The 18185-nt window shown below is 40.1% G+C and overlaps 2 protein-coding genes across 2 annotated transcripts; both read left to right on the forward strand.

Moving 5' to 3' along the window:
- Positions 1 to 200: 200 nt before the first annotated feature.
- On the forward strand, positions 201 to 3465 carry LOC137956256 (protein PSK SIMULATOR 1-like). Its single transcript, XM_068803662.1, has one exon. It carries the CDS (start codon positions 726 to 728, stop codon positions 2388 to 2390), a length of 1665 nt encoding a protein of 554 aa, XP_068659763.1. The 5' UTR covers positions 201 to 725; the 3' UTR covers positions 2391 to 3465.
- A 2068-nt stretch (positions 3466 to 5533) lies between these two features.
- LOC137955966 (DDT domain-containing protein PTM-like) lies at positions 5534 to 17812 on the forward strand. The gene is made up of 9 exons (XM_068803213.1): positions 5534 to 6598; positions 6687 to 7376; positions 10540 to 11716; positions 13326 to 13602; positions 13691 to 13809; positions 14689 to 15158; positions 15321 to 15349; positions 15449 to 15901; positions 16002 to 17812. Exons 1-9 carry the CDS (start codon positions 5826 to 5828, stop codon positions 17003 to 17005), a joined length of 4992 nt encoding a protein of 1663 aa, XP_068659314.1. The 5' UTR covers positions 5534 to 5825; the 3' UTR covers positions 17006 to 17812.
- The last annotated feature ends 373 nt before the right edge of the window (positions 17813 to 18185 follow it).

Here is an 18185-nt window from a genome sequence, read left to right on the forward strand (position 1 = left end):
CAGAGGAGATCTCTCTTAGGATTTTCATCGAACACCTCGTAGACGCTTAATATGTTATTGAAGCAGAAGAATATTATCTTTAGAATCCAGACCCCTTGCGATTTTGAGGAGTCACGCGTGGACCCCAGAGAGAAATCTCTGAAGGTATCAATGGCTCTTCAACATTCCCCTTCATGTGCTCTCTTCGTTGTACTCTAGCGTATGCGACGTCGGGAGCTGAAATTGTGTCGAAAAGATAACGAAACGAAATTCCCTATGTGAAAGACTTTCTGTCTTTTCACCCTCTCTCCCTCTCCCCTTGTTTTTGTTTTAATGTTTCTTTATTTTCAGCTTCGGTCTTCCATCCATGTCGCTCCCAGAGGCGCGGCTATCTGACGTCGAGCTGTGGTGTACTGCTGTTGGTGTAAATGTTTTACTTACTGTCTGGTCTACCTAGTACCGGCCCCTTTTTCTGTGAAGTCGTTTTTTACTTTCTTTTCCCCCTTTTGCAGCTTCGTGGATACTTCCTTTTGCTTTCATCTGCTTTTATTCGATGGATTGGTGTGAATTGAGTTGTTTGAGTTATCCGTGTTAGTGTTGTTTGATGGTTTGTATGAAACGGGTCGTTTATCGATAGTTTGATTTGATCCATGGCTGGTTGAGTTTTTTCTTGTTCTCTTCAAATTGGAGGTGTAGATTTTCTGGGGATTTGGAGTTTAGGGTTTATTTTATTTTTTGGAAGGGAAATGGTGAATGAATCGTGGCTGAGTAGAGTTGGGAACAGTCTATGGACACGGCAGCGGGTGGTGGGGGATTCTCCGGCGGCAGCGGCGAAGGCCTCGATCGGTGTGCTGGCCTTCGAGGTTGCGAGTTTGATGTCGAAAGTGGTGCAGCTCTGGTACTCGCTCGGCGACGAGCAGATCGTGCGGCTTCGAGACGAGACCTTACAACTGCCTGGCGTGCGGAAACTTGTATCCGACGACGACGACTACCTTCTCTCCCTCGCGCTCGCCGAGATGGTCGACAACCTCGCGTACGCGGCGAGGTCGGTAGCGAGGCTTGGGAGACGGTGCTCCAACCCGGTCCTGCAGCGCCTGGAGAACCTGTTCGATGAAATGGTCAAGAACCCCGATACAGCCGCTGGAGGGTGGGAGTTTAATTGGAAGAAGATGAAGCGGAAGGTCAAGAAGATGGAGAAGTTTGTGGCTATGAGTGCGAATTTGTACCAAGAGATGGAGGTGCTGACGGAACTAGAGCAGGGTTTGAGGCGGATGAAGGCGAATGGGGCAGATCAGAATCAGGGGAGTTTCGTTGAGTTCCAGAGAAAAGTCGTTTGGCAGCGGCAGGAGGTGAAGCATCTCCGAGAGAATTATCTATGGAATAGGAGTTTCGACTATGTGGTTCGGCTCCTTACCCGGTCGCTTGTCACTGTTCTGGGGAGAATCAAGCACGTATTTGGGATTTATCCCGTGGTGGGCGAGTTCGTCGGCGATGCAAAGGCTTTGAATCATCTTACCCGCAGTCAGTCAGTTTCAGCTCTTGGCCACTTGTTAGTTCACCCGTCCGAGAGTAACTCCCTGAAATTTGCGTCGGGTCCCCTGAGCAGATTTGATCCAATGTGTTTCAATTCAGGTCCTCTGGGAAGATCTTCTGGTACAAAATCAGGTCCTCTCGGTGGCCAATGGAGGTCTAAGACCAAGCGGTCTTCCGCTACCAGAGGAGGAGCTTTCAGAGGCTGCATAACTGCTGGCCCGGTGGAGCCACCTCCGACGTTGCAATCCTACACTTTAGTAGATAACGTGAGATCTAATGGCTTTGTTTTGGGAACCCTGAATGGGACAAAACAGCTTGATTTGTTTACTCTCTTTAGTTCAAAGCGGAGGCTATACTTGAATGCCCCAACTACAACTCTCGGAGCAGCTGCACTGGCCCTGCACTATGCAAATGTCATAATTGTGATCGAGAAGATGATAACCTATCCTCACTTAATCGCTGCAGACGCCAGGGAAGACCTCTATAACATGTTGCCGACAAATATTAGGGCTGCCTTGAGGGCGAGGCTAAAGTCTTGTGGGAAGAACTTGGGCTCTCTGGTTTATGATGCAGTTCTTGCAGCAGAATGGAGTGAGGCATTGGTGAGAATATTGGAATGGTTGTCCCCTCTGGCCCATAATATGGTAAGATGGCAGTCCGAAAGGAGTTTTGAGCAGCAGCATTTGACTTCAAACACAAATGTGCTTATGCTGCAGACGTTGTATTTTGCAAACCAGGCTAAGACAGAATCAGCAATTACAGAGCTTCTGGTTGGTCTGAATTACCTCTGTAGAGTCCAAGCTGAACCTAATGCAAAAGACTTGGTGGAAGCGACGGAAAGCATGGACCTTAATGAATACTTAGCTGCAAATGGGTGATCTTCATTAGCATCTAAATTTGAGTTGCAGATCCTAAGGGTCGAGATTTGGACAATATCAGCTTGCAGGAAGCATTTTACAGAAGAAGCATACTTTGTAGATGTGCTTGAGAGGTCAGAGTGTTCCCCACTTTCACCCTGCACTGGAAGCATGAAATCTTCATCTGTTTGCATTCTTTAATACCGAGAGTTCAACTTTCCACGATTGAGGTACTCTATTGTGCATCTTATTCTTTTTACGTTTGGCCATTTGAAATTGGCTTTACGTTATCTTAGCCCTGGCAAGAATATTATCACCTCGGTTCACATGACATCTTCAATCTATATAGTAAATTTTCAGTACATATGTATATGTAAAGGTTATCATATCAGATATGTTTGACCATGAACGCTTCATATAGATTACAACAGCATGTTGTATGGATGCTTTGTGGCTGAATTAACTTTGTTGCATGGGTTCACTTATAAGCTTTTAGTGTTGCAGTTGTTATGATGGTTGTGAATCATGAATCAGGTTTATTTCTGTGTTATCTGCCATTGGCGAAAACACAAAGGATGTTAAACTATAGAAAGCCAAATCCATGACATTGGGAGGTACCTGCCCCTTTCCTGGTGTCAGACATTCATTAAACTTGGCATCTGAGGTTCAGGAGTTCATTGTAGTTCTTCTACCAGGGTATACCTATAATTTCTGCTACTCTTTGTTATCAGAGGGATAGTCATGACACAACTTCATACCAAGAAAGCTGGAAGGTTACCCCAGTAAATTGGATTTGGGATAACTGTTGGTCTGTGGTTCTCTCTTTGTTCATTTCTGGTTGATGCCTTCTAAACATTATGAAATTTGATAGATTGCATGCCTTGCTTTTGCTCACCCATTCATCCATGCACATTTTGGGAAGTTTACAGTCTGGTTTATATCTAGAAGGTAACGAGTCACAGACTTATTGCAGAGTGAACCTGCATTTTATGGGGCCAAATAATCTTTTTTTTAACTTGTGCAAGTTTTGGCCGTAGTTTCTTTATCAATGAAGACTTGTCCATTGCCCTTTAAATTGTCATCCAGAATTGGTTCTTCGTTGCTTTTGTTTGTAGCTTCTTATGAGTGAAATAAGTGGAACTTTTCTCTCTTCAAGTCTCAACTTCATGGCTGTTTCTTTTTCAAAAAAAAAAAACTACTTCATGGCTGTTTAGTATCAAACAATTATCGTGGGGCCATGGCCAAAAACTATTCAGCCCTTCATTTCTTCCATTATCGGGGTCTCTTGCACTGGAGAAACATTGGAGCACATCCCTTGAGAGCACTAAATTCGAGTTTTTCTTGATGCGAGAAATGCATACTGAGATTCTGTTGAAAAGAGAACGGGAAACTGGTCTTTAATCCTCCATTGAAGTCCTCCATCCAAAAGAACAATGAAACGGGGCATAAGACACCCAAGGCAGAAACTGCAACAAGCCATAAGAGTCGGTTAGATAGATATTCCCTTCTCAAGTTCATACAAGTTTGGGAAACGAGAACTCTTTGAGTATTCTGTATGGACAATCTAGTGAAAAGGCTTGAGATAAGGTTTGATTTGGACGAATTATGGTCTGTCACTATGTGTGACATATTGACTGGCAGCGAATAAGGGATAAGTATAATTCATTCAGTTCTCAGATAAAATCTCATTGGATTTCACGGTATCAGAGCAAATCGATTTTCTGCATCTGTCATCCACCTAAATTTTTTATAAAGTAACAAACAAAATGATATATAAATAGTAGACTGTACTGTTGCTCTTCTTCTGTTAATTTTCAAGAGGATATTCAAAGCAGACTCCCAAGTTTCCCAGAGTTCTTGAAGTGGAGATACATTTGAGGGTTTTTTAGAAGAGAATAAAATGGATTTTTCACAGTTATTTTAAAAAGTGCATATTATGTTATGGGCAAATTTGAAATACGAGTTTGTTAAATAGTTTATTTTTAAATAAGGCTATTTAGATATTACATTGTCACGAGTCTTTGCGAGTTTAAAATAAATATTAATACCCCGCCTTTAACAAAGTCGAAGGAAAGAGAGAGGGAGTGGAGACCATCATCTTCCCCAGTTGAAGAGAGTGGGTGGAAACTAAATAGACCTAAGGGAAAAATAGACAAACATATAAAAATATCATAAAAGTAAACGACTAAAATGCAACTAAGGAGTGACTTCAACAATTTAATGTTGTCCCCATAAAGATGAAGGGTTGACTTTTTTGTTGTTTCAAATGCAGAGTTTGTTAAACACCTAATTAATACTATCCAAAAGACCGGCCGGTTAAGAACGGAAGACATAGGTACTTAACCCCATGACCATAACAGAGTTTGCGCCAATTCTAAACACATTTCCAACATGGTATTTCTAAGGGACCCATTCAAATTGAACAATCTCATGTGTAGCATATCCACGCTACAAAGCATCATAATGGTCTCAAAATTGAAAAAAATAAAAATAGCATCACAATCACATGTGAATATTTAAGTAGAGGGAGACTAACCCAGGATGTGAGAAAGAAAATGTTGCAAAGACTAGCTTGCATAATCAAAGAGGTTCACTACACACTAGTGAGCAAACTGAGAAGGGTCATCGTACCACGGACAATTTCCCCTCTTAGAAATGGACCAAGGCCATCTAAACGGAATCCCCTTAAGTTCCATAATAAAGGACATGTAAAAGCCCTTCCAGGAATGGTTTATTACTAGTTAGAGCCGGAGACTGTTGCTCTTCCATGTAAAAGCTCTTTTTTTTTCAAACTTTTAAAAGACGGGGGTGACCAGGTTGGCATCTCTTTCCCGCCAAACCTGTCCGTTGTAAAAATACTCTCTGTGGCGTGATTTTTCTTCAACTCCATGAACTTTTGTCTCTGTTAGGCCGTGCAACGCAAACGAGACAGCATGAAGGAGTCGGTTTGCTCCGAGTTAACTCAGCAATGAGAATGCTGAGTGTGTATTTGGACTTCGACTCGCTCGCGAGTGCGTATTGAACTTGAACCTGAAACCGGCCGTTGGTTCTAGACGTCTCTCTCTGTCTCTCTCTCTCGCGCGCGCGCACACACACACACACGCTAGTAAGGCAGATCAAAGGGCAAGAAAGCTTCTATTCCGAGATTCTTGGTGGGAAAGCGAGGGCATCGCTTTTTCCAAGCTTACTTCCTAATAGTTACAGTATCAATGCCGGTTTCTAAACCCTAACTAGGTGCATTTAGTCTTCTCCCTCTGCGACTTACATGTTTTTCAGTTTTTCCGTTTACACTCTTCACGGAAATTGAGCCGCCTCCGAGTGTAGGAAGGGCGGATGAACAGGATTTGGTCGGGGAAGTTTTAGGGTATGTCATTGATTGTTGGGGACTTAGCAGAAACCTTAGATACGAAGAGGCTTCTGTAGTCTAGGGTTCGGTTTTGTCTTTTCTTTTATGCCATGGAGACTGAGGGAACAAGTTCTCCCAGTAGGAAAAGACGAGGGAGGAGCTTGGATCAATCTGGCGGTCGGCAATGCAAAAGAAGGGTTCTTGGAAGGGGGAAGCATTTGGTGGGAAGATATCTGGAAAAGGAGTTTTCCGGAAGCGGCCTTTTTTTAGGAAAAATTATGACATATGGTCTGGGATTGTATAGAGTCAATTACGAGGATGGCGATTCTGAGGATTTGGAATACGGAGAGATTGTGGATATACTGATAGATGAGGTAGACGGTTCTGATACCCAACTGAGTATCAGAAAGCAGAAGATAGAACAGCAGTCTGTTTCATCAAGTGATAAGCCGCTTCAGTCCCCCGCATGTCCAGAGGATTCCTCAGTTATTAGTAGGTTGAGTTCTGATCTCGAAGTTGATGAGATCGATAAGCCTGATGTTGATACAGACGCAGACTCATGCAGCGATTCTTGCGAATCTGCTGGAGCCTCTGCATCAGAATGCCCCTCGCTTCAGCCACTACCTCTACCTCCTTCCTCTGGTGACCTTGGAGTTCCCGAGGAATCTGTTTCTCATCTGTTCTCTGTGTACAGCTTTTTGAGATCCTTCAGTCACCAACTATTTTTAAGCCCCTTTAGTCTTGATAGTTTCGTGGGTTGCCTCAATTGTGTTTCACAAAACTCTCTGTTGGATGCTATTTTTGTTTCAGTTATGCGTGCTTTGAAGCACCATCTTGAAATGCTTGCTTCAGAGGGGTCGGAGCTGGCAGGAAGATGCCTGAGGTATGCACTTGTTACTTAAAATGGGTTTTCCTTAGTGTTTATTAGTGTTATTCATGTGTTAAAAGAAAGCTACTTTCGTCTTTTGCAGGCGTCTTGATTGGAGTTTGCTGGATTCTCTAACTTGGTCTGTTTTCGTAGTTGAATACCTTGTACTGTTCGGATATACAAATGAGACCTATTGGAGAGGATTTTTTACCCATGCACTCAGCGGGGAGTTTTACAGCTTGCCTGTGCCGACAAAGCTGAGGGTCCTGCAGATCCTGTGTGATGATGTATTGGACTCCGCAGAGCTCAGAGCTGAAATTGCCATGCGAGAAAGTTCAGAAACAGAAACAGAGGTGGATGATCATACTGTTCCTCCTGAACATGGACCCAAGAGGGTACATCCCAGATACTCCAAGACCTCAGCTTGCAAAAATGCAGAGAGCATGGGGAACATTGTGGAAGCGAATGTGCAGAGTTTAATAGACTCTAAAGCCATGGCTGAAGCAGTGGATTCAAGGGATATTAATGATGATGATAATGGTGATGAATGCCGGCTTTGTGGAATGGATGGGACTTTGATATGTTGTGATGGATGCCCTTCTGCGTACCATTCAAGATGCATTGCTCTCAGTAAAGCACAGTTGCCTGATGGGTTGTGGTTTTGTCCAGAATGTGTTGTCAATAAGATGGATCCCACTTGTTCAAGAATAGGGAAGGAGCTGAGAGGAGCAGATATTTTTGGCATTGATCCATTTGAACGGGTGTTTTATGGAACATGCAATTACTTACTTGTGTAAGCTTTTTACTTCGTCACCAACTATTTTTGCTGCTTATTGTTGGTTTCTGTGAGTGCTTTATTACTGACAAAAAGGTGCTGTAAAACAAGAATAAAATTATTGTAAGTAAAAATTAAAGTTATGTTTATGTACCAAGAATTGGTGCTATTCTTGCCTTTGATCTATTTTTATTGAATGAGGACTCTTTTATATGGCTGTCAGTAGGTGGCTTGCGATGAGTTTTTTTATCTTTTGTTTTATCTGTGTAGTTGTGTTTTTCGTGTTTCAAACGTTGTATTTAGGCTTTTGTATAACGAATATAAGCAATCATATGATGTTTTAAAAACATGAGTATCTGTTCATGTGCATGTGCACATAAGTGAGAGAAATGGAATAATCACCTTTTCAACATCATCGAATACCTAATTTATATAGTTTTTTTTTTTTTTTTAAGTTTTGCTTGATAAAAAAGGCTGGCATTTTGTTATGCTTTTTCAAAATTTTATATAGTTTCTGAAGTAGATCATATACAGCATGTAAGGTTCGTCTGATCATTTACCAGATTTGGTCCTGTTCCTACTTATATCAACGATTTGGATTTGGTCACCTTTTGGATATTGTCCCAAATTCTTCATTAACAGATCTAGTATAAGGCAGATCAATTCAGGAAACTTGACTCCATCACTTTAGGGTATTTTCCATATTTAAGGCACTGACACTCTAGTTTCAAAATGTAGGTGCAGGGCCTGGTTGTCGGACCAGGTCCGATGTTCTTATGAATATTTAGAAATACAAAAAAATGTACACAATGTTGCCCTTCCCTCTCCCCCTCCCAAAAAGATGTTTGATGTTTAATCCTCTTTACCTTCAGTTTATGGTGCTTAATCCTTTTTACCCTCAGTTTATGGTGCTTAATCCTTTTACCTTCAATTTATGGCGCTTAATCCTTTTTATCTTCAGTTTATGGTGCTATACAAAGTAAGAAATTTAACACGATATTTTCATGTCTTACTAGTAAATTAATAGTTTTTACTACTAATTTAATTGCTAGATTATATATTATGCCTAAAAAATTCTACTGAATTACTGAAAATGTTTTCAATTTCCACCAGCTTGTTCAAGGAGAGCAATTCAGCATTTCCTTAACTATGCTGTTTGATCATGCTTTGATTTTTTTCTAAAAAGTTCAGCATGGTTAGCCATTTTTCTATTCCTTCAAGCAATGCAATTAAGAATTTTATTGACTGTGAGATCATCTGGTACATTCCTTATAAAAAAAAAACAGAATGAGAGAACAGAGATTGAAAGAGAGGATTAGGTAGGTTCTCATTAGGTCTGTTCATAATCCCTTTGGCTTCTTATCAACTTAAGTGGTTTTGACGAATAATCGCAGAATCAAAGAACACCCCCCCCCCCCCCCCCCCCCCCCCCCTCTTAACTTGACTCCTTATGACTTCCTTACCACACCTCTAAACAACATAAAAATTGAACCATGGATTCATCTCAACATTTTAAACATGACAATACTCTCACCTAAGTTCAGAACCAATGTGAAATGATTAAAATGTATTAACTTGACTCCTTATGACTTCCTTACCACGCCTCTAAACAACATAAAAATTGAACCATGGATTCATCTCAACATTTTAAACATGACAATACTCTCACCTAAGTTCAGAACCAATGTGAAATGATTAAACTACATGTTAACACTCCCCCTCAAGTTGGAACATATATGTCTAAGAGCTCCAGCTTGTAACACTCCTCCTCTCATCTGTGGTGAAAAGGCGAAAGAAGCTAGTTTTTTGCAAGATGCTCTGCAACTTAGTATTGTATTCTAACTGTTCTTACACCTCTCTTGTTTAGCATATAACTCATACACCTTAGACAGATTGTTTTCCTATGCATATAAAGTTTCCACAGACATCCACATTTCCTTGGTTGTCTCTTAGTTCTTGATCTGACTCCTCAATTTGGAATCCATACTATTGGTAACTAGATCATGACCTAACCATCTTCAACTTCCCCCAATCATCTGTATTAGAAACTGATGGATCATCTCTAATGAATTTTGTTTTGGCCTTAAGGTAGATACGTATTGACTTAGACAAGTTGAGATAATTCTAACAATTCAACTTTTCTATAGTGATTAAAATAGTATCATTCCCTTATGAACTTCCAAATTCTCTTGAGGGAGTGGTTATTTCATCAGAATCAGTCATAGATAATAAATAACATCCAACAAACTCAAAAAATTAAACTCACCACAGATTGATGCCTACACAGACTATGTGGGCCCCAGTTTAACTATTAGGGCTTTGATCAGAAACCCAAATTTTGACCAGAAATAAGCATAACACTTTCAACAAGAGTAATTTCAGCCTTGAAAGCACCAAAAAAATTGTATGAAGTTGGCTAATGTCAGCCTCCCTGAAGATGATGCAGGCACTACGCACAAGGTTAGTACCCTACACTACAGATGGCATAATCCCAAAGTCAAAACCTTCACTAATTAGACATAGAATTGTTCAACTGACAGCACAAACAATCAAAACTAGGGTTATGACTTAAAAATAAACAAGAAAAATCAAACCTTGACTTTCAATCAGTAGCAAATCTTGAAATCCCTTTCTTTGTAGAGTTTCTGCGTTCAAAAAGGAAGAAAAGTTGCTTTACGGTCTCAAAATTGGGACCCTACTGCTTTGATACCATGAAAGAAAACAAAAAATAGGAGAACAAGAAGAGAAGAAGGAGAGAAGAGAGACTGAAAGATAGTGTTGAGTAGGCTTTCTTTAGGTCTGTACACGACCCCTCTTGCTTCTTATTAACTTAAGTGGTATGAGGTATAATTACATAGTTACCCCCCTTAAACATAACTCCTTATAACTTCCTTACCACACCTCTAAATAAATTGAAGCATAGACTCATCTCAACTTTCTAAACATGACAGTACTCTCACCGAAGTACACAACCAATGTGAAATGATTAAACTACCCTCACACTAGATTTTAACATTTATTTTGGATGTGATTCGTGCATTCTTCTCAGTCTCAGTTCTCCCTCTAATTAAGCAAGATTTGATAATATCATAGTGATCGGACCTCTTTAATTGATTTAGTTTTTTTTAATTTCTGTTAATGTGCTTCAACTATAATAATCTCTTTATATGACTTTTTTTAGGCTTGACTCACTCAAGAATGCTGACCAATTTTGCAAGTACTACTGTCAGAGTCATGTCATGAATGTTCTGCAACTCCTTTGCTCATCTGAACAATATGCTTCATCATACTCTGAGATATGTAAGGGCATTTCACAGTATTGGGATATTTCAGAAGAGAAAATTTTCCAACATCTTAAAAAAAGGGAAACTTGTATGCTACATGACAGAGAAAATCCCAAGGGGTTTACTTCTATTAATGAAACAAAAGCATGCACAGTTGATGTTAAGGAGGAGGATCATGTGAGCAACAATTGTGGAACCAATGTGGACAATGGAAAATTATCTATTCAAGAAAGTGCTTGTCATGGAGTAGCTGCAAGTGAACCCTCACACATTTTTGGTGAATTTAACCCTCTGGATTGCAAAAAAAATGATACTTTAGAACACATTAATGAGCAAATTTTTTCAATGGCAAATGCGAAGGTCCATGAGCAGTGTGGAACTGAATCTGCCGAGTCATTTATATTACCCCTGGAATCTGCCGATGTAAATCCCCTGATAACTGGTGAAAGATCAAATCTACTAGAAATTGCTAGTAGGGAAGATGCAGATAGTGGGAGGTTTAAAGAAAACATGATTGGCAAAATCATAACATTTGGAGTTTCCTTTAAACCCCTGTCATATATAAATCGGTATATACTTGGTGATTTTGCAGCATCTGCGGCTGCGAATCTGGCTATTCTGACATTAGAAAAAGGGAAAAGTACTGAGTTTGATGTTTCGTCTAATCCTAAGAAAGTAACATCTGAAAATGTGTCTCTGCAAGTGAAAGCATTTGCAGAAGCATCTTTACCTTTTCTGTGGCCAAGTTCTGAAAGGAAGCTAATAGAGGTCCCAAGGGAAAGGTGTGGCTGGTGTCTTGCATGCAAGGCTCCTCCAAGCAGAAAGATGGGGTGTTTGTTGAATTTGGCTGCCTCAAATGCATTGAGAGGTGCTGCTAGAGCAGTTGGTGGTCTTCGAGCTCTAAAGAATGTGGTTATACCAGTCCCTGTTATTGCTGCATATATTTTAAACATGGAGGAGGGTCTACGTGGTCTTATAGCAGGTCCATTCTCGATTGAAAGCTACAGAACACAATGGCGAAAGCAATTAGAGATGGCTTCAACCTGCAGGTCATTGAAGTACTTCTTGTTAGAAGTAAGGGTTTAAATATTTTATGTGATTCCTTTGAGAATATCTTCACGTGAAAATTCATATTTTTACTTCTAGACAACTTTTTATTTTCCTAGGAGGGTGTGTACTGGTGCATCACTTGGGTGGTCAACTTCTGAGTGTTGCCCAAAGTTAATGTCTTTGTTTAAGTGGGAATGTTTATATTTTATATTTTATTATTATTTATTTATTGATAATGATTTCATTAGAAGCAGTAAGGTCAGGAAGCAAGTTTACAAGGCTAGAGGAAGGTTGACCATGACAATGAAGGATTACTGGTCAACTCCGTCCTTGAAATACCATCTGCACATCTATTTACATGTGATAATTTAACAACAATATTCTTGGATAAATCACAAATTTCATCATGAATATTCCTATGCCACTAGCTGGGCTAGCGGGAAACAATACCCGCCGGGGTGTTTTTAATGTATTTTGATGAAATTGAGGAGTTACATAAAAACATGAATGTTTATTTGCAGCACATCTTTATAATTGCCAACAGGATTGTAGACTCTTCGGCTAGGGAGGGGGTTAGTTGGCAGCACTGAGCTGTATGAGACTCATTTCCCTTTGACATCCCTTGGCACTTATTTTGGGGGAGTAATTTTTCTTTGTTTTTTAGCTTCCTCCTTGTATTCCTTGCATTTGTAGTCTTGCCTCCCTTGGGAGGGATGTCTCTTAATGGAATCTTTTTTCTCATTTTTATTAAAAAAAGATATTCCAAATGTCTCTTGGGGAGGGTGGTAATGACAGCCTCAGAGTCACCTTCTACTTCTAAGGGAGGAGGGAAAGGTTTTTATCAGAAAAAAATTACTCGTTTGTCCACTGATAATGCAATTCTTCACCTTGGAAAAAATATTAGTAAAGGCAATCACATGGTTCCCTAGGTCATTTTCTGGGTGGTATTTGGCGGCATCACTTATTATATGGTGACCTACTTATGGGACTCTTGGCAAAAAAGCAATCCAGTTTCAAATTGAACATCAGAGTCTCAGAAGCTAGGAAAACTGTTGTCCTTTATGCTCAATGCCTCGGATAATTTCATGGGTGCATCCATTTTATGTCTCTGCTGAGTGGCATATACCTGAACATGAGCTGCTTCATATCTGGATCTGTCTTTTACCTGGTTTTCTTTTCTCCATTTATCAGCTTTTTGGCATCACCACACCATGCGTATGAAGTAGTCAATTACCAGTAGAAGCTTGAGATCCCTGCATTTTATTGAAATAGGAAGAAATCCTAAAAGTGTTCTGATGTCATTGATTGGGTGCTCAAAGAAGTTTGTGTTGTTGAGATGGTAATCTGTAATAATTTACAGAGTCAAGCTGGAAACCCTCACCTTATTATTAAAAGTGTGTACCCTTTTGTTGAGAGAGTCTGTTTGCTATGCAGCATCATTTTTGTTTTCAAAATTGTTTCCTTCTCCTTGTTCTTTATGCCTTTACGAATGTTTTTTCATGCAAGCTGTCTTTTATTCTTTATGGGCAATTTTTTCCGGAAATATTAAGAACTTACTGAAACACTTACTATTTATTACACATTCAGTGTTTTTGTATTGATTGCTCATTCAATTATGATTTTCTGTTGCCAGCTTGAAGAGAATATTTCTTGGTTTGCTTTTTCTACAAACTGGGTTAAATTAGTTGATGATTTGTCAACTGAATCTGCTACAACTCATAATTACATCTCCATTGCTGGATCACTTCAAAGGCGTGGTCCAAATTTGAGGCGAAACAAGAAACTATCTGCCACTTCTGATGATTCAATAGATCGTTGTCCTGATTGGTGGCGAGGAGGTAGACTTTCAAAGATGATATTTCTGAATGGGATGCTACCTTCCACTCTTATTAGAAAAGCTGCTCGTCAAGGTATGTAAGAATTTTTAAACTTTTTGTGCCTGTGTTATTATTTGCTTTTCCTTATTATGTTTGAAGTCCTTTTATATTTCTACATCAGGTGGTTTTAGAAAGATCTCGAGTATTTGTTATTCTGAAGAAGCTTCAAAAAGAAGCCGACAGCTAGCATGGAGAGCTGCAGTTGAAATGAGCAAAAATACATCACATCTTGCTCTTCAGGTTCATTTGAATCCTGTCTTGAATGCCTAGACTACGTAAATCTCTCTATCTTGTGCTTAGAAATAATCATGAGTGAGTTCCTAATGTAACACAAAGACTGCATAGTCTAGGATTATGGGTGGGTAAGTCCCCCAATCTATAGTGTATGTGCTCCACGTCATAGGCTAGTTGTTTGAAGTGAGAGTAGTTGTGTATGAGACAATAGTTTCACCTTGGTTAGGGCTTGAAGAGGCTTTTTTACTTTTTAGTTGGAGATAGGTATTCTAACTTTGGCTGCATTTTGGGATGGGCTTGGATCCAACTTTAACATAGCATCAGAGCCCAAGCCAGTGTTTATGTTCAATGTGGCCTGAATATGTTCTCTATGGGTAGAGTGATTATGTCCTCCACCTCTTGTGCTAGGTTGTCTGTTTAGCCTTGGGCATGAAGGGGTGTATTGGTGACTAAAAAATTCCCTAACTATAATTGTATGTGTTCCATGTCTGAGGCTAGTTAGATGTGAGAGTTGTTATGTGTGGGTGAATAGTCCCGTATTTGTGTGGGCTAGAAGAGATGCTATGCTCATTAATTGTAAATAGGCCTGCTAACATCAACAAGTTATATGAACACGGATCCAGCTTTTAAGGAGAATAGTTGTTGGGGAACTAAGTAGCTTACTAAGCATAGGTGTACTTATTACCCTCTTTAGCTGATCAACCCACTCAGTTCTTAGTCATGTGCCTTGACTGATACTTTGCAACTACTCAATTATTTGGTGTGGCATGGCTAAACTGCATCAGTACAATATTCTTTTGTGATTATATGCAAGTTTATAAGAACTTGTGGATAACCTCTAAAAATGGATCGTTGAATCATGTTACTGCCTTCATCATTTATCAGGTCAGATGTCTCGATGCTCATATTAAATGGAGTGATCTTGTTCGACCTGAGCAAATATCTCTGGAGGGAAAAGGTGTTGATGTTGAAACTGCATTCGCATTCAGGAATGCAGTCATATGTGATAGGAAGGTTATCGAAAGAAAGATCAGATATGGATTGGTATTTGGTAATCAGAAACACCTTCCTTCACGTTTGATGAAGAATGTCATAGAAACAGAAACCGTTGATGATAGCGAGAAGCTGTGGTTCTTGGAATCACATGTACCTCTTTACCTGATAAAAGAATATGAAGAAAAAGCAGTCAGTGTTCCTGTGCCTTCTCACATCAGGGAACCTTTTTGTCTCTCTAAATTCCAGGTAAGGCAGCTGAAAGCTTGTCGAATTGGGGATATTTTCTCTTATCTTTTCTGCAAGGGAGATCATCCTGATAAGAGCCCTTGTACTTCTTGTGAAAAGGAGGCAGCACTCAGGTAATTCTTCTATCTCTGTGTTTCTCTCCCTGCTAGCCACAATGCTTTTGCTAAGTGCTTTTATCCTGGCATACAGTGCTCTACTTGACAGCTTCTTATAACTATGTGGAAGCACTATATACTTCCTGTTCAACTGATGAAAGTTTTTATTTGCATTAACAGGAATGCTGTAAAATGCAGAAGATGTCAAGGTATGCACAGTATATTGATACTAATTTCACGCAGTAGATACTTGCTTCTCATTCAAGGGGACTTGGTCACTTAATTGTCTTGATTGCTGCCTTTATCAGGTTACTGTCACAAAGACTGCACTATACCATCAATTGCAGACAGGAAAGATGACTTGGAATTCATGCTTATGTGTAACAAGTGTTATCACAGAAAACCAATTGCTCCAGATGAGAATTCTATGAAGCAACTAAAAGTTAAATTGTCCTTTCAAGAGGCCAAGGTTCAGCCCAATAACGTGCCACAAAAAGTGCAACGATTCACTGGAACCTTGGTAAGTCAACATGAGTTGCAGACAAATAACTCTAATCTTGGTTCAGCTCGGAAAGATACAAGGTATGGACTTGTATGGAAGCGTAACAAGCTGAAAACTGAAGATAGTGCAGACTTTAGGCTCCGGCACATTCTTCTCAGAGGCAATCCAAATGTCAACCCTCTTCAAGCACCCATCTGTACCCTTTGTCAGCAGCCATATGATCCAAACCTCATGTACATCCGCTGTGATAGATGCCTAAGTAAGCCTGAGATGCTATAGATCAATTAGTGATTGACCACTGGATTGCATTACTTTCTTCTGTTTTAACTTAATTGTTACTCTTGGTGTTTTTTTGTTAGAGTGGTACCATGCAGATGCGGTCCAGCTGAAGGAAGAAGAAATCTTCGATTTACTTGGCTTCAGGTGCTGCAAGTGTCGGAGAAAAGCATCACCTCTATGCCCCTACCTGAACCCAAGCATAAAATCCAAGAAATTGATCACAAGGTCTGTCAAGAACCAGGGCAGCATGGAAAGAAGCCAAGGCAGTGAAAAACTTGGTATACTTGGGACCCCCTTCAAAGACCATGTGGTGGCAGAGTATGGTAATTTGCCTTTACATACAGAAAGAAACTATGCGATGAATGGTTTTGAAAGGGCAGACTTATCTACTTCATGGTTTCATTCAAAGGAGCAAGATATCACAACAGATAGCAATGATCCACTTCTCATTTCACTGGATAATGTTGAACCACTTGCTGAAGCAAACATGTTCGAGTGCACAACTGAGTGGAGTGCTCAGCAGTTGTACCAGAGCCCACAAAAATTACCTGTCAGAAGACAAATAAAGCAGACGGATGGTGAAGGTTCTGCTGTACACACAATAACTAAGGAAAATGAAATACCTGAAGCATCATCGCCGATAGCCAAGTGGAACTTTCCAGATAATGGTGAGTTGATTGATGGAGAGAACGTGGGGAACATGGAATATGAACCTCAGACTTACTTTTCCTTTACCGAGTTGTTAGCTTCGGAGGATGATCAGGTGGGTGATGCATTTGGTTCATTGCCCACGGATACAAAGAAAAACTGGAATAATTCTGAAGCTGTTTGTGATGATAGTGGAGCTGTCTGCCGGGCTATGCCTTCCTATGGCTCATTCGAACAACATGAAGTTGCCGTAGAAAATTACTCTCTGGTGTCCAGCACAATACCTTGTTGTATGTGTCGCAACACGGAGCCAATCCCTGACCTAGTTTGCCAGAATTGCCAGTTGCAAATTCATAGCCATTGTTCTCCTTGGGTTGAGCCACCCTGCTTTGACTCTAGTAGCTGGAGGTGTGGTAGCTGCCGCAACTGGCGATAGTTGATCTGTGATGGATACTTTGTCTTTTGATTTGTTGCATGCTGAAGAAAAGCTTGATGAGACTTGAACAGGAGCCAGGGTGACCCCTCTGGGGCTCAAGATTGCAGGAGGTGGGCTATACTGGATGTGTCTGAGTAGTAGTTTCTGAGTGCCCTTATCCAAATTCTTTTAGAGGAAGAAGGATATATTTTTTGTAGGCCTTCTGGATAGACTAAGGGCTTTTACTTCTATCCCATACCCCTTTGCGAGCCCTGGCAGCTGTGACTCACATCTTTAGACTCGGCTCTTTCTGAGCCTGGTAGTAGTGACTTGCATCTTTTAGACAGCTCTTTCTGAGCCTGGTAGCAGTGACTCATTTTTTGGCTAATCTGAAGTTGGTGTGAGAATATCTGTCATTCACTCTCCTCATGGTGTGTTGAATGACCTCTGGACGTCTGTGTCAACAGGATTTCTCTGTTAAATTGCCAATCTCTCCAAAACCCAGAGAGAATACATCTCACTTTTGCTAAATCGTATTGACTAGTCTGGTTGGAGGGGCTTCCTATGAAAGTTGGGCCGCTTCATATGTTGAAGGATGAGCAATTTTTTTGTGCTTATCCTCAATGAGTTAATGTTTTTTAACTCCTTCAGGTATGAATTCTACCTGTCTAAAGTTTTAATTGTTGATGAGGGATATGAATGATTTAACTTAAGAAAGTTAATCTAATTTCTTACTGATTATGACAGCATTTGAGTGCTGTTGTTAAGGGTTCTGGCACATTTCTGTGAAGATGAGAGTAAGTTGAAGGCCTCTGAATTGTTACCATTATATGGAATGACTTTGGAAATAGTAAATTTGTATTATAGTAAATTTCATTCCCTCCGGGTTTTAAAATTAGTTTATCAAGCCTAACTAGATTACCTATTTCTGATTAAGTGTTAGCAAAACCAGATATTAAAAGTTCATGTGAACTTCTAAATTTTTGGAAATGTGGGTATTATGCTTAAATCATCTATTATACTCGCTTCCTCTTCCTCCTCCCCCGCCCTCGGTGCCGATACTCCACCTACTCTAGAAGTTAATCCTACCAATATCTTCCCTCGACATGCTTTAGAATTTCACCAAATCCAGGTTCGGCTATTTATATGCAATATAGAACACAATTGGAATTCCGTATCTGAGAAGTTGATGAACAGAATC

The sequence above is a fragment of the Aristolochia californica genome, unplaced genomic scaffold (assembly GCF_029961685.1).
Source record: "Aristolochia californica isolate CCGP_79_NKW_82.1479 unplaced genomic scaffold, dmAriCali1.0.hap1 SCAF_2, whole genome shotgun sequence".
NCBI classification, from domain to species: Eukaryota; Viridiplantae; Streptophyta; class Magnoliopsida; order Piperales; family Aristolochiaceae; genus Aristolochia; species Aristolochia californica.

Bases quoted from the DNA above. Each gene is read 5' to 3' on its own strand.
- LOC137956256 (XM_068803662.1), top strand. From the start codon at position 726: ATGGTGAATGAATCGTGGCTGAGTAGAGTTGGGAACAGTCTATGGACA.
- LOC137955966 (XM_068803213.1), top strand. From the start codon at position 5,826: ATGGAGACTGAGGGAACAAGTTCTCCCAGTAGGAAAAGACGAGGGAGG. The intron at 6,599-6,686 runs GTATGCACTTGT...CGTCTTTTGCAG, and splicing joins CTGGCAGGAAGATGCCTGAG to GCGTCTTGATTGGAGTTTGC. The intron at 15,350-15,448 runs GTATGCACAGTA...TGCCTTTATCAG, and splicing joins AAAATGCAGAAGATGTCAAG to GTTACTGTCACAAAGACTGC.